The sequence below is a fragment of the Podarcis vaucheri genome (assembly GCF_965113315.1).
Source record: "Podarcis vaucheri genome assembly, chromosome: 5".
Lineage (NCBI taxonomy): Eukaryota > Metazoa > Chordata > Lepidosauria > Squamata > Lacertidae > Podarcis > Podarcis vaucheri.
Window position 1 is genome coordinate 50,196,781 of NC_138763.1, and position 15,895 is coordinate 50,212,675.

The window sequence follows — 15,895 nt, forward strand, 5'->3', positions numbered from 1 at the left end:
TGTTAATTGGTAGTTGTTAATCAGGAATTGCCATGAATAACGTATTTCCCCAGTAGTTAATGATTGTCACTGGATTCCAGTTTGTATCCAGGCGCAATAGTTTTTACCAGAAAGCCCTTAATGTTGTGGGGCCAGGGTTTCTAAAGAAGTGCTTTCTTCCATGTAAACCTGCCCAACAATTGGGGTTTTTCATTTGAGAGCCTTCTCTGAGTGCTTCTGGCTTCAGAGGTCATGTGTGTGGCCACCAGTGAAAGTACGTTTTATGTGAAATTCCCTCTCTAGGCAAATTCACTTTGCTCATTTGTTTTGTTTTTCCCGAGACACTAGGCTCAGACTGTTCTGTTTAGCAGAATTTTTAACAGCAATTGAAATCCAGTCAGCTTTTAAAAACTTTTTTAATAGTACAGTGGTACCTCGGGTTAAGTACTTAATTCATTCCGGAGGTCCGTTCTTAACCTGAAACTGTTCTTAACCTGAAGCACCACTTTAGCTAATGGGGCCTCCTGCTGCCACCACGCCGCCAGAGCACGATTTCTGTTCTCATCCTGAAACAAAGTTCTTAACCTGAAGCACTATTTCTGTAACCTGAAGCGTATGTAACCTGAAGCATATGTAACCTGAGGTACCACTGTACTGCTGTTTGTATTTTATTGTGCCAGCATAATAGAGTTCATTTTCCAGGAGCAAAGACTACACATAGGATAAACAGTTGAGGTTATTGCAGCTCATTGAGTTTGGCAGTGCAAGGATTCCGCCATCAGGTAGCCTACCTGCTGGCAAATGCAACCCCCGCCCCCTTACTAGCACAATCCCGATAAGAACGCCTGGCATATTGGGTCCACTCCTCTATAAGCAACCTGTGAACCTGGAGATATAGCTGGCATGCCAGACCCTGAGCTGGACCTGGACTAAGAAGCAAAATGGCAGGATCGCTTAAGAGGCTCTCCATTGGGGACCAGGGTTTCCACCCCCACTTAACCCTTACATATATTTGTCCCAATACCTTCCTTGTAAGGAATAAAGTTAAAACTGTATAATGGGACCAAAATCATAGAGCGATTTACTCTATTATTGTTAAAGAACAAATCATAGTCATGTATAGAGGAGGAAAAAAGCCCACAGCCCGCAATGCAGAGCCAATCACAACTGTAGGTAAAATTCCTTATAGCAATATCCACAGTCATGTAGTAGGGAGAATGGGTAGGGAAGCCAGTGACTTATCACCTGTCATTTTGAATGAATGAGGCATCCCACATATCCAAAATACTAAGATCTGTGTTAACTTAAAACAACAGCACCCTAATAATCATAAGAATAGGATGGTCTGGGCTAAGTGTAGTATTTCCACAGTTGGCACTGTATCAGCATCATTCACTGGCTAGGAAGTAGACTTTGCTCAGAGAGAGGAAAAAATGAGATGCTGCCAATTTTTGAAGTGGTGTGTTGAATAGATAGCATGTTGTTAAAATTAGTGCTATGTCCATGATAGTTAAACATTACCATCTGCATTAGCCAGCGGATTTATGTACAAGTACTTCATACAGTGTTAACTGCCATCACCTCCTAATCCTTATTGTGGAACTAGTTTTGAGTTTACCTTTCAGACCCTTCCTTGCAGAAATATGTACCGGTACTAGTTTAGCATTATAGGCTGTCACTGGTTTGGGAATCTGATTAGACTCCCTGTGAAAATTCCAAACTCACCTGCTGATAGTGAATTATTGGATGTAAGGCTTGATTCCCATTCATTCATTTTATATACTGCCCTTCATCACAAAATCTCTGGGAGGTTCACATCATAAAAGACAAGGTAAAAACACAAGTAAATAGTTAAAACTATAACCCCTCCCCTTCCCACAAACACATTTAAAAGGCTGTAGAATATAAATCAGCCAAAGGCCTGATTCCTCTGATCCCTTCTTCATATTTGTTTAAAGCAGAGCTTTTCATGTTGGTGACACACTTTTTAGACGTGCATCATTTCATGACACAGTAATTCAGTTTTGCATCATTTCGCAACACAGTAATTCAGTTTTACTAGCAAACTGGAGGTTAAACTAACCCCTTTCCAGCCCCAGGATGCGCAACATACCTACACACTGCAGCCAACACACTAGCGTGTTGTGACACACAGTTTGGAAAGCTCTGGTTTAAAGGGATAAACAATTAAATGCAATGCCTAACTATCTTAGTTACAGTGTGGTTTGCAAGACAACTAGGTTGCAGACTAATTTAATATTCTGTTACCTAATGGTCAGCCCACCAGTTGAAGTCAATCATTCTACAAATGTTATTCAAAGATGTTTTGTTTCTAAAAATAGAAATATAGTTTTTTAAAGCACACGCACAACTACTTAATTTGCTATTTATTTTGGCTTTGAATAAGCAATCATCAGATTATTTGAATGTTTGAAGGGGCATATTTTCTGCTTAGCTTTTCATCACTTTCACAGAAGGGATTACTTTACTAATCCAGAGATCTAGATAACTTACCATAAACAACTATAGGTTCTTGAATGTTAATGGCGACAGAAGTGGTGGAGTGACTCAGCTGCACTGGTTGTGTGGTATGTATCAAAAGAAATACATCCACAATTTTCCAAAATGCAATTAGTTGTTTATTTAATAAATTTATATCCCGCCTTTCTCTTAAATTGGGTTTCAAAGTGGCTTACAACATTTTGAAATATAAAATAATAAAACAACATTATAAAATACAAAATAATAAAAAGCAATAATTAAAACATATCCAAACACATTTAGAATGAGCAATTAAAAACAGTTTCCCATAACAGCAGCCTAGTGATCAGCATCATCTGCACCTTAATTTTCAAAGGTCTGTCTGAATTAAAAGGTCTTAAGCTGCCAGCAGACGGATAACAAAGAGGGAGCTCCATATTCATATTCATATTCCATATTCGTAAAACCTTTTATTAGCATCACATACAACATCCAAAACAAAACAAATCAATACAGAATTACCACTTCCCCAGTGGCACAAAACATTTGCTAAAAGAAAGGAGGCAGAGCAGTCTGTTGTCACATCTCTTGGTCTCCAAGGAGATCAGACGTCTGCAGTGGAAAGAGGGAGCTAGTCTAACCTCCTGGGAGGAAATGCCACAATATGGGAGCAGACACAGAAAAGGCTGTCTCTTGCGTCACTCTGTGCTTCTATGCACAGAGTGCATACTTCCAAGAGAAGTTCCTCACCCAAGGATCTTAAGCAGGTTTGTATAGGGAAATACAATCTTTCAGGTACAGTAGTTTGGGCCCAAGCCATATTGATTTTTCATATTTTTAGTATTTTGAAAAATGGTTGCAACAATATTAATCATGATGATGACAGAATGAAAATGGCAATAGACAAATATAAGCCTGAAATATAATAATAATCACAAAATGTTCATTTCAGAAGGCTTACTTTAAATCCAGCCTTTCTCATCTCTCCAGATTCCTATCCACTTCCCTCTTGCAGTTTTCTGCATGACATATTGTTCAGTTTTTCCACAACTAATGTGAGCTACAAGGAGATGAAACAAACACCCCAAGGAAATCCCCTTCCTGTCCTGCTGCTACCCATCTCTCAGTAGTCTGATCTAGGCCTTTTGCTAAGTAGTCTAAGTCTAACCTTAAACTTCGTACCTGTTACAGACTAAAATGTATTTCCCCACCTCATGCATTTTTTAAAAAAAGAATCTGTGTGGTCTGTGCTGGGGACTTCTTTTATATATCGAATAAAGACTGGTCCCATAAAATAGCTTCCACACTTGGAGGGACAGCAAAAAAGCAAAATAAAAGAAAATTCAGCCTCTAAAGGCTGTGGCACAAGGCCATTACATAGGAAACAAGCAAAAACAAACCCTTCCTAGTTAGGGAATTCCAAAGTCTGGGTGCTGCAAAGGTCACTTGTACTCTAAAACAGCTGCACAAAACAACACAAACATTTTGCCACAGGGACACAACCTCACCTTCTGTTCTGCTACTAAGCAGACTTGTATTTGCTTTAGCAACTGAAGCTGATCTTCACACTATCCTTACCCGCTGAGTTGTTCATTTTGCTCCTGTAATGAAATTTTGGTATTCTAAAACAATGTCCTTAGGGATGGATCAGCCCTCTCAGATTAACTGGTTTATTTATTTATGGTGTGGAAAGCCCCTGGTGCATTCAAGACTTACTATGACAGCATGCAGAAGAGATGAATGATTTTACTGTATCTCTCAGGTGCCCATTCCATGAATCTCACAGATAGTAGAAAGTTTTAGACTGCCACTGCAGCTGTTGAACTAGTCTGAGTTGTGCCTGCTAATGCATGCACTTTCGTTTGGTCAAATTAAAGAAACATTATTTGCTCTTCTAAAATAGTAAGGAATTAAAAGGTAATTCAAACTCCACTTTTAAAATTGAAATTACTATTTCATGTTCATTAACACACATTTGAGTCAAGTTGCCTAAAAAACATTTGGTATGATTAGCAGAATATGGATAAGGAATAAAACAATAGTTGTAATTGTTGTGATACCCACATAGCAAAGTATAAAATGTAGCATTCCAGATGCCAGCTACACAGTCTATCTTTCATAGCATATAATTTGGCATGAGTGTGCCTAATTCTCTAGTAGGAGTAATGACATGCATGGGAGTTTCCGATCAAATCACATATATTGGGACGCTAAGGTTTGGTACATAATGGCTTGAATCTTGTAAAGCTGAGCACTCTCAAATCTTGACATTCGTTTTTTTTTTATAGGTTGGATGGGTTGATGGGAGAAAGCCTTGGCCCAAGCAGAAACAAGTTGGTGTTTATGAATGTGTAGTATCTTATTTGTATCTACCTTTTGTAAGCAAGTCTTAAGGTTAAACTCTCATGAAATCAGTTGAAATGCTAAGTGGTGGGGTGTCTGTGAAAGGAAAATATTATTTATTTATCTAATAAATAAAGTGAAGCCAGTTATTTAGAGCATGTTCAACTGATACGAAGTTGCATAACTGCATTACAAATCATTTGTACCAACTTGAGTTTTTATTTTTTTATTTTTCTGGCAATAAATATGCCCTCTTTCTAGTCCAGATTTTGTATGTTGGGTGTGAAATATTCCTTTCCTCATAATCACCTCATTTTCCAGTGTGGTGTTATTTAATTGGTTCATTGCTCATCAGTGAAGCTCCTTACAACACCAGCTCCCTTTACCACTGTTAAGCCATTATTCTTCTAGTTGGTATTCTTCAATCAGTTGAAAGCAGAATTGAAATTGCAGTTCCATATGAGACATTGCACTGTATTACCCATAGGACAGCTCATATTTTCTCAGAAGTAAGCCCCATTCAGTACAACTTGTGTTTAGGAGTTCAACTTTCAGTCATCAATTGTTCAATACTTTTTTAAGCAGCTGTTTTATTTTTCCAGGCACTGCCATTATTGAAATTTGTTGTTTTTTCAATTAGCTGATTTCTTAACTGGTTCCTTACCATGCCTGAAGTTGACCTTTTAATTATTTCCCTAGAAACAGATTTCTAGTTTTTCATCATCTGTGAAGGGGGAAAGGGGACAGTGGGATAGCAAGGATGAAGGCCTAATGGCTACGTCCTCTCTTCACTATAGAACTCTGAAAGAGATAAGTGCCATATCTGAGTGAAGATCTGGCAATCCTGTTTAGTAGATGGTTTAAATTTTCATCTGCCAGTATTAATGATAGCAGAAGAAGTGCAGATGGAGAAAGACAGGAAAATTACAATCAAATTTGCTTTTGAAATCCACGTTTGGTTGTTTGGCTCATCATTCTTGTTCATTTCAGCATTATAAGTAGTGTAACTAATCATGGAAACGGAGAACAACCATTTGAAGCATGCTGATTATTTATGGCACAAGTCAATGAGGCAGTTAACAGTGTAAAATCCAACAAACAATGTTGCAGATATGAAAAGCAGCTGCACTCATTCCTCTGCATCTAACTGCCTTCGTTTGAACAATAGAATGTATTGCTCACCGAGTATAACTTGCAATAATAGTATAAGCTAGATATCTTGGATTTGGAGATATGTAACTTGGTTGGAATGACAAAGGATAGTCATTTGTGTTCCATCAGTTCCTTACTTGGCACTCAACTGCTATCAATTTCCCCTCCAAAATATGTCAGATCAGCTTCCTATTTTAAATGAAACACACACATAAATGTTATATTGTGAATTCTTTGTATACTTTGAGTAAATTTTCCCTACAAATAGGCATTTCATGAGAACAATAATTAAACTAATATAGTTGGTTAAAATAAACATTTGTTTGTAAATAACTTTTGCCAGAAAGCCATTCCTATTCTATATGCTTATAGTAATTACAGTAATAGCAAACAATGAAACAATTTGCCGTGCCTATATTTTCAAGGGACACATTTGACCAGTAATCCTAAACCAGAAGCCCATCTCCAAAATGCCCTTGGGTGGGGAGGGTTAGTGAAGAGTGGTCAGTAGTTACATTCTTGGAAAAAACCATTATCATGTTTCTAATCTAGTAGTCAATGGATGTGTTTACTAGCTGTTTAAAGGATGAATATGGTTTTAGGGTTTTAATTGTATATTTGAGTGTGATTTGTAAACTGCTCTGGGATTTTTAAAAGTAAGAGTGGTGTGTGAATTAGTCTAATAAGCAAATGCTGATCCTTCAAAGCCTTAAGGCATTATCCTAAACACAATAGCCTATAGTTGAAAGGCTAAAGGACTTGACAGAAGCCTCACTGGACTGGCAGAACACCTGATACATCACTGCCATTGCAGATAATACTGGCAGAACATCTCAGATACACCACTGCAACATGCTGTTGGGCAGGTTGCCTGAAACAGGGAATCAGTCGTGTGAGTTGCACATGGTTGGCACAGGGAAGGACGCTTGCCCCTTCAATCCACAGCCATGACTTAATCAATGGCACTTTACACTAGCCCTGGATTATAGAATACAGTAATAGAATTGTAGAGTTGGGAGGGACCCTGAACATCATCTAGTCCAGCACCCAGCAGTGCTAAAACTAAAGCTCTATATTTGCTGTCTGTCGTTTTAACACCGTTTTTGTAATTTTTGTCATGTGTATTTCCCCTTCCTGCCTGAGCATACATTGGAAACAGTGACAATTCTGCTTGTGCAATAGCAATGAATATCTGGTACCTTAAGAAACCAGGAAGCTGCCTTCTTCTGAGTCATACCATTGACCCATTTAGCTTAATATTGCTGGGACTGATGGGACTTGTAGTCATAAGCTGTCAACTTTTCCCTTTTCTTGCGAGGAATCCTATTCAGAATAAGGGAATTTCCTTTTAAAAAAGGGAAAAGTTGACAGCTATGCTTGTAGTCCAACAACATTTGGAGGACACCAGGTTGGTGAAAGCTGCCATGCACTGACCGGCTTCTTATACTGGGCAAATTTAATTTTCACTGGCTTATTTGTTACAAGGAAAGTGCCCTTCTATTAACTGCTCAGTAATGGGCTTATAAGAAAACCCACTGGATTCAATGAAGTCCTTCCATTGACCTTCACATATTTTTTTGGCTTGGATCCCAAATGAACATAAGCCTCTTTTTAAATCTTTGAAACACTGATCTGCCTTTAGCATCATAACTGAAATGAATATAGTTCCAGACACATTAGGGGACGGGCTGGGTTAATAGTATGTCATAAATCACTTCCCTTCCTTCCAGGGGTTTAGCAAGGATAGATATCATGGGTAGCATCTTACCACTTAGTCATGGTGACAAGGGTCTACTGTTAAATTACTAATTTAAACTAAAACTATTGCCTGTTGTTTTGCAGTGCTGCCAAGCTTCTGGACAAGAATCTGTTCTCTGTCAGCACCCCGAATCCTCTGCTTCCTTCTCCTGCAGGTCTTCAGCTTGCTCAGCTGCAAGCCCAGCTTACCCTGCACAGGCTAAAATTGGCTCAGACAGCAGTCACCAACAACACAGCAGCTGCAACTGTCCTGAATCAAGTTCTCTCCAAAGTGGCCATGTCTCAGCCTCTGTTCAACCAATTAAGACATCCATCCATGTTTAACGCTCCTCAGGGACACGTTGGAGGGCCTGGAGTTACCAACTCTAGATTCCCACCTGGTGGAATACATTTTCCAGCACAAAACCCCGCTTTGGCAGTACCGAGTGGAACTCTGGGGCCTGTAAATAACCTTCAAAATCAAAACCCAAATGCTGTTGTCATAAATCCTTTTGGAGGTGTAATATCTCAGACAGCTGGACAACAGGCTGTAGTTATGGGACTAAATAAGTCTGGCATCTCCTCTGCTACAGGTGGATTTTATGACTATGGTAAACAAGTATTTCCCTCTGATGCGGAACAGTGCAGCCAGCATGGCTTTGTGACCACTGCGTCTCATTCAGTCCCAACTTCTTCTGGAGTTGGAACCTATGATAGTCATTTTGGTAAGCATGACAACCATCCAGGATTTCAGAAAGACTTTTATGGAGTGAGTTCTAAAGGCCAGCATACAGCTGGTGTACAGACTTTGACTTTTGCTGCTGATCCACATAATTCTCATCAGATTATAAATCAAAAAGGCGAGGCGGGTTCTGTAATACATGAAACAGAAACAAAGCAGTGGGAAAATCCTCCTACTTTTCCTAGCCAAAATAAGCCTGACACCATGCCCAATGCCAGCATGTGGCCATCAACGAGTGCCCCATATGAAATAAGAAACGATCTCTACAACCCTGAAGAACCAACGCCTGACACAAAGTTCAGTGCTGGCGCTCCACTTCCTTTCAGCAGAACCAAAAGCAGTAAGCAGAATTTCAGCAACTCACGAATGAGACAGAAGCAGGAAGCAGATTTGTCAGTGAGACCTCTTCAGTCTCATGAGCTAAATGACTTTCATAGTATAGCACCTGTTTGCTTCCCTCACATCTGCAACTTATGCGATAAGAAGGTCTTTGATCTAAAGGTACGTCTTGGGGAGAACTGGACATCTTTCTAGTACTTGGAAGTGTGTTTCATTAAATTAACTCCAAGGCATTCCTGACATAAGTTGTGTAACTGTTGAGTTTATTAGATTTTTTTAGTCTGTGTATTTGTGGGTTGTTACATGGGTCTTACAAGTTTACTCAAGAGCAGACCCAGTGAAATGAATGACCACTACTATGTTGTGTCCATTCATTCAGTAGGTTTCTCTGAGTAAAACCTTGTTAAATATCACCCAAAGGCTACAATCCTAAGAAGATTTAGCCATTAAAATTAGCGGGGCTTGCTTCAAGCTAAATATGCTTTAAAACATTCTGTTAGTTGTACACTGAGGAAATTTATTATACACACCGATGGATTATAAATGTAGAACTTTCCTTATATCTGAAGCACTTTGGGGAGAAGAGCTGTAGTATTTCAATGATTTGTCAGACTGCTTCATGAAGAGCAGATATTAAAATAGTAGATAAATTAATCACGATTCTGCAATAGCTAGGTTCTGCTCTCATCCAGTTGTCACAAGTAAGGCCATGTTATTTTATTTTGCAAGATGGCTGTTTTTGTGAAATGAAGAACTTCCTCCATAAGAAAATATTAATACTAATGGAGTTACATTTCTGGTGCTAGGAAAAGTGTATCCTTTAGAACAAAACTTGGTAAGAGAAATGTCTGTCCCAACCTAGCTTCTTATCTTGCCATGGTACTGTAGTAATCCTCCAGCTTCTGGTACCAGTTCCTTATCCTCAGGTGATATGTACTTGGAGCCTGATTCATATTTGTAAGTGATTTATACCAGATTGTTCCCCAGTATGGTGAGAAATAAACTGTTTTTAATGTTGTAACCTTCCGTGATACCCTAAGGTGACGGATAGGTAAGAAATTAATATTATTATCATCAATAAATACATAATTTGACATGTTAAGAAAAGAATCATATCTCAGGGTTGATATATTTTTCATCTTTGTTGTCAATAACTCTCCTTATTGGAAATCTTGGTAAATGAACAAAGATTTTTTTTTTGTTTTTAAATGTCACATACATTGAAATAAATATTTTTTTAAAACATTTGTGGGCACTCAAAGTACCGTATATTCAGCACTTCAGAAATTTTCTCTACATTAATTTTACTCAACCTCCCTTATATGTCCTTTTAAAAAACATAAATATTGCAGTCAGGAGATTTCTTGTCACGCGGCTTTTTTAGTATTTTGCAATTAAAAACAAAAAGCCTGAGTACCAGTTCTGCTGCACTGTAGGGCACTCTGCAGATAGGCATGGAGGAGGAATTTGTCTAGTTTGCTCTTTTACAGTTGCTCAACCTGATCTAGCGCTCCTAATTTGCTTGTGGATAAGAATGTAACTCCCAGTCTGACTATACACTTCTTCAGATGCAGTTGAGATGCAGTTTCACTGCACAGAAATATGCATGAAAGCAATATCTTATGTGACACATACAAAATGTTTATTTTACAAATGAATGCATTGAAAATTGTGCAGTTTATGTTAAAAGCATGTGCAAAATACACACCATTTAAATGTAGACTTCTTGTGTATTCTTTCAAAAAATAAGCATAATATGAATTAATGAGTGAATAATGTTTGCACCTTGCTGTCCATTAGTTGCTGTATTTGTTAATTGTATGTCTACCCTGAGGTATTGACTGCTGCTTTAATTCATACTGTAATTTTAATGTATTCTTTATTGTACACCACCTTGTGATTTCAAATGAAATAAATAAATAAGAAAATGGGACAGAATGAACCTACAACAGCTTAATTCAGCCACAGTAGAGTCACTGGAAGGAGCACAGCAGTAGGGCTTGGCAGTGTGTGGACTCCAGCTATGGCTAGGAATTTATGGGCCTGGATACTTGCATAGTGCATGTTTGCAGAGTTTAAGTGGGTCAGATTTGTTTCATCTGGAGTAATTCCATGTCAAATTTTGGAATAGTATGGAATTTTCTACAAAAACAAAAATCCCCAGAAACTTCTAATACAGCCATTCATATGGCCTATTATAACAAATGCTGCTGCACGTGTTTTCTTCTATTTTCCCACAATTTTATTATATTTTCTCACTATTTTTACATAGGACTGGGATCAGCATATTAAAGGAAATCTTCACATTCAAAAATGCATTGCTTTCTCAGAGAAGTGAGTGTTAAGTAAAAAAACAATTTTGTGCCTGCTTTGTGACTTATATTACTGTTTTATTTACTTTCTTGTACATGCTTCTTGAATTAGAGTTGTGATCTAATCATAAAATATGTTAACCATAAATACTGTGTGGATGTAAATTCTAGTCATGAACACAGGAACCTTTTGCAAATGAATGTATGTGTTTCGAATCTTCTACAGACAATGCATGCATGACAAATGACATCAAGATGTAGACTAGAGTACCGAGGTCCAATTATTTGTCTTGCAAAACAACTATATTGCAAGACAGATGTATTTGTGCTGTTCTTACTGGAAGCAGAAGGAATGCATGCTATCTCCAGATACAATTTCCATCTGAAACCCATAGCTTCACACTGGCTTATGCTATTTTTGACAATCCTAACCATTATTTTGCCACTCCCACTTCATTTGCATGCTTGATCCTTATGGGTTGACATTCTTGAGGAGGCTGAAGCGAAACCAATAGTGCAAACGCCCTACAAAGCAGTCCTAATACGTCAGTGATGTAATGTCCCTGGAATAACAGAATAATTTCTGGTAGTGAGTAGGGGAGTTTCTGTGATAACTTTGAGTATTTAGGCCAAGCTCTTTTCCAGTTTTCCTACTGTCTTGCTGAATGTCAACCTTTTTTTCTTTTTAGTTCCAACATACGGTGTGTGCTAAGTTCAGCAGAAGGAATGCTGCACTCTTCTCCAAATAACACATCTGCATTTAATCTTTCTGGTTCCGAAGGTAAATTACAATATAAAAATATATATAATTAATAGTGCACTCCTATATATGTCTACTCAGAAGTAAGACCTTTTGAGTTGAACAAGACTTACTCCTGGCAAGTGAGCATAGGATTGCATCCTTAACCTTTTTTTAGTTGGCATACTGTTGCAGCAAGCAGGGTTACGTTTAATTGTATGTTTATTCGCACATGACATAATATTAGCTATACGTTAATGTATTCTTGTTCAAAGTTTAAACAAAAAAGAGCTTTATGTAATAATGTAGCATTATGCAATAATATATAAATAAAGAACAAATATACTGTCTATTTGGATATATTTATAGCTGTTCTGATTGAGCCCATCCAGACATTTTTGATAGCAAATGAACTAGATCATCTGTCCACGAGGCCACCTATCACCCAAATCATGCATAAAGCCAAAGGAGAACGCCCCATAGCTCTGTCACTGTACTCTAATAAATCTTTTAAATAAATCTAAGCCTTTATAATGAATAGTAAGTCTGGTTTTACTCCTCTGACTGCTGGCTGATAATGTGTTTATTTTTGTATACTTTACTGCTTTACTTCAATTGGATTTGTTGGTTTATCTGCTTTTTATTGCCATTTTATATTACTTCAGTTTTTATATATTTAAATTTATTGAGATTTCTTATATGTAGATTTATTTTTAATACTTGTTCGTCACTCTAAAAACTTTTAGTTGAAAAATTGTTTAAAAAATAAATAAAAATCTGAAGACAGGCATGGGGAAAGTCTGAATCAGACCGCTATGCCCTCTTGGCTGTTTGCCTTTTTCAAAAAAGATCCTAAAAACAACAAATAGCACATCTCAAGGTCAGACAGTGGTGCTACAGTGAATAAATCAGAATGGTGGGAGATTCAGGACAGACCAAAGGAAGTACATCATCATTCACACAATGCATAGTTAAACTATGGAGCACACTAAACACATTCTTAGCTAGATGGTTTTAAAAGAGGCTTAAACAAAAATCATCACAGAGGATGGGGCTATCAGGGGCCATTAGTCATAATGGCTACATAGTATATCTTGGATTAGAAGTATTATGCCTTCTGAATACCAGTTCTGAATAACAAGAGAATGCTGCGCTCATTTCATATTTGTGAGCTTCCCATAGGCATTTTGTCCATTGTGAGAACAAAATTCTTGACTAGATAGTTGCTTGGTCAGTTCCAGCAGGGTTCTCCTTATGTTCATCTTGCCCAGCAGAAACAGGACCATGATGGATATTTCATTTTGACTTGATGCCTCACTGGGCTCAGGAAATCACCCCAGCTCACCCTCTATTTGTAGAATTTCTCCAGAGAATCATGGGCAGTGGTAGCCTATCATTAGAGAAAGACTGCTTTGTAGCATGGGCTTATACCTCCATGAACTTGAAAGGCTGTGACAGATAGGATTTGTTTTCCCAATGTTAGAAAGATACTAGTTATTTAAGAAAGTAGCACTTCTTCGTTTTTTGTACATCAAACAAATTTCTGAGTTGTCACTAAATACGTTCTATTTGTTTAGATTACACTTTAAACGTGGGGACATCATACAACTCTACACCTTCATTTGGCCAGCCAGGTTCTACGTTTTCTTCTGTACCATCCGGAGTAAATGTGAGTATCTCACACAATGTACTAAGTATAGTTCAGCATTCAGCTCTTAGTGAACATCAGGGTTTTCTGTAACAGCATTAAAACAATATAATTGAATATACTTGAATGATCTAACAGTATTTCTAATTAATTTTGAATTAATTGCTGGCCTGTATGTAGCCCAGGGCTGGGCCCATACTCCTTCCACATTCATGTATATGCTCCCTCTCCAGTTAAGTGATATGTAGAAAATAAAATTAAAAGGCTTTAAAAGCATCCTGTAGAGCTGTGCAGTGTTAGGTTTTCAGCATTGCAATGTATCACCAGCCAAAGATCGTGATCTGGTGCTACATTGTGATGTCAGAAGGGAGGGGCGAGCTGCTTCATCCCCAGCCCTGCAAGGCGCAGGGGTGAAACCGCCTCAGCTTGGAGCTAAGGCGGTTTCACCCCAGTGCTTTGTGGGCCCAGAGATGAGGCAGCTTGCTCCTACTGCCTGGCACTTCTCCACTGAGAGGAAGGCAGCTGTGTGTGCCTTAATGTAGAAGTATAATGGAGCCCCCGCCCCACCTCCAGCTTGTGCAAGCCAGAGGCTAGGTGGGGGCTCCTTTAAACTTCTCCACTGAGCTGCACACAGCTGCTCACCCCTCCGTGTAAGGGAGCCCCTACCTTGTCGCTCATGTAAGCCTGAGGCAGGGTGGGGGCTCCATTGTTTTATGGTTCAACTTCATTTTAATGTTGCATTTTTTATTGTTAGCCACCCTGAGACAGGAAAATCAGTGTATAAGAAATAACAACAACAACAACAAATAGTTCATATTAACTATTTACAGTAGTATAATTATGGCTAGGATAGACTTAAATCCCATTCTGTCCTAACTGTTGATCAAGGTGTTTATTGTTACTAGATCTGATCTTAATGTATTTTGAGCAGTGTATGGAAAACTGATATGTCTGAGATATGAAATGAATGCATAGGATTACAGGAGAAAGACAACACATAGATTTGCCTTTAAGGCTTGTATTCCTATACAGTGCAAGTTAAGAAAGAGGGTTTTTTAAAGTATGTGTCTAGTTGGATGCTGTTTTAGATATCTGTATATACATTTATTTTTAACAATTTCAGCTACCACAAAGGAAAAGTACACCAGGTCGAGTAGTACACATTTGTAATCTCCCTGAAGGAAGCTGTACAGAGAATGATGTTATTAATCTTGGACTTCCCTTTGGAAAAGTCACTAATTATATCCTTATGAAATCCACCAATCAAGTATGTCCTTCTTTTTATTGTTTGCTATTATAAAAGCACAAATATGTACTGTAAATGTATTGTTTGAGTTTTTAACATAAATTGCATTTTCTTAAAGTGCAGTAGTTACCGGTATTTCAAAAGTGACTGTGTGTAGTTAGCTCTTTAGTTCTTCCAGAATAATTGCTTGTTTTATTTATAAGATGAATTGTGTATACTCTAGTTCAGATGCCTAGTTTAGATCATTGTATTTTCAGATGCCTGCATATTTTACAGGGACTTTGTCAAGCAAACATAGGACTGCATTGTAGGAGATTAGTGGCTTTAGTGACCTTTTCTCAGTGGAGGAGAACATCCTTGTATAGGTTAGGTTTTCCTGTCTACTCTTAAGAGCCAGTCTTAAGGATGGATAAATCTGTTGATTTTGTGTCTCTCAATTTCTCATTTTTCCTACCTAAAGTTTGCATCTCCACATTTTCACACTAGTTTGCAAATTTCTTCAGTAACTTTCAGCAGAACTGTAATGCACATCTCTCCCGATAATACACATTTTGGATGCAATTTTGGCCTTTATCTAGATAGACATACATTTTTGGAAGCAGTTTTTCCTTATATAACTATTTTTGTATGCTGTTTTCACTAGGCATGCTTTCTCCTAACATAAACATTTTTGTACACATTATTTGGTTGGAAAAATGCATTGTGAAATCCAGAAGTGTGAAATTTGAAGGAAGGCTGTTTCAGTGTGCATGTTGTTTTAAGGAATGTGATTTAGGTAGGTTCATATTGAAATGCAAAGTCAACCAAATTTCTCTCCCAACCCCTATCATGGTTAAGGAAAGAAACTTTAAACCCAATCCCCAGTTCAGATGACATGCTAAGCCACACCTTGATTTAGCTGCTGCACTGTGCTCAAAGGACCAAGGCAAAGTGGATACAGGCTGCTCTCCAGAATGCACCAGTTTGCACAGCTTCAGTAAACCACTTTTTGGATTACCATGATGTGTAAATGAAGCCAATGTTCCTTTCCTTCTGCATATAGCTTATAGTTAAACTGTAATAATCAATTACCATTTCTTTTAAACCCACATTTATGAGTTTCCGTTCTGCTAATTTTTTTGTACCTGGTCCCATGAAAATTACTTGAAATCTTTCACGGGGCTTGGGATATATTTTT

General features: G+C 38.0%; 1 protein-coding gene across 9 annotated transcripts in view; it reads left to right on the forward strand.

Moving 5' to 3' along the window:
• RBM20 (RNA binding motif protein 20) overlaps positions 1-15,895 on the forward strand; it is a gene marked incomplete at its 5' end in the record, with an annotated part of 106,351 nt that overhangs the window by 72,908 nt on the left and 17,548 nt on the right. For 7 of the 9 annotated variants that reach the window (XM_082225030.1, XM_082225024.1, XM_082225025.1 and 4 more), the window contains 5 exons: positions 7,798-8,935; positions 11,046-11,107; positions 11,775-11,866; positions 13,402-13,493; positions 14,596-14,739. In XM_082225030.1, the coding sequence (XP_082081156.1) occupies positions 7,798-8,935; positions 11,046-11,107; positions 11,775-11,866; positions 13,402-13,493; positions 14,596-14,739 (1,528 nt within the window). Of the gene's footprint in view, positions 1-4,748; positions 4,794-4,873; positions 5,313-7,797; positions 8,936-11,045; positions 11,108-11,774; positions 11,867-13,401; positions 13,494-14,595; positions 14,740-15,895 lie in introns of those variants that run through there. The other 2 variants (XM_082225029.1, XM_082225028.1) reach the window with 2 other exon arrangements.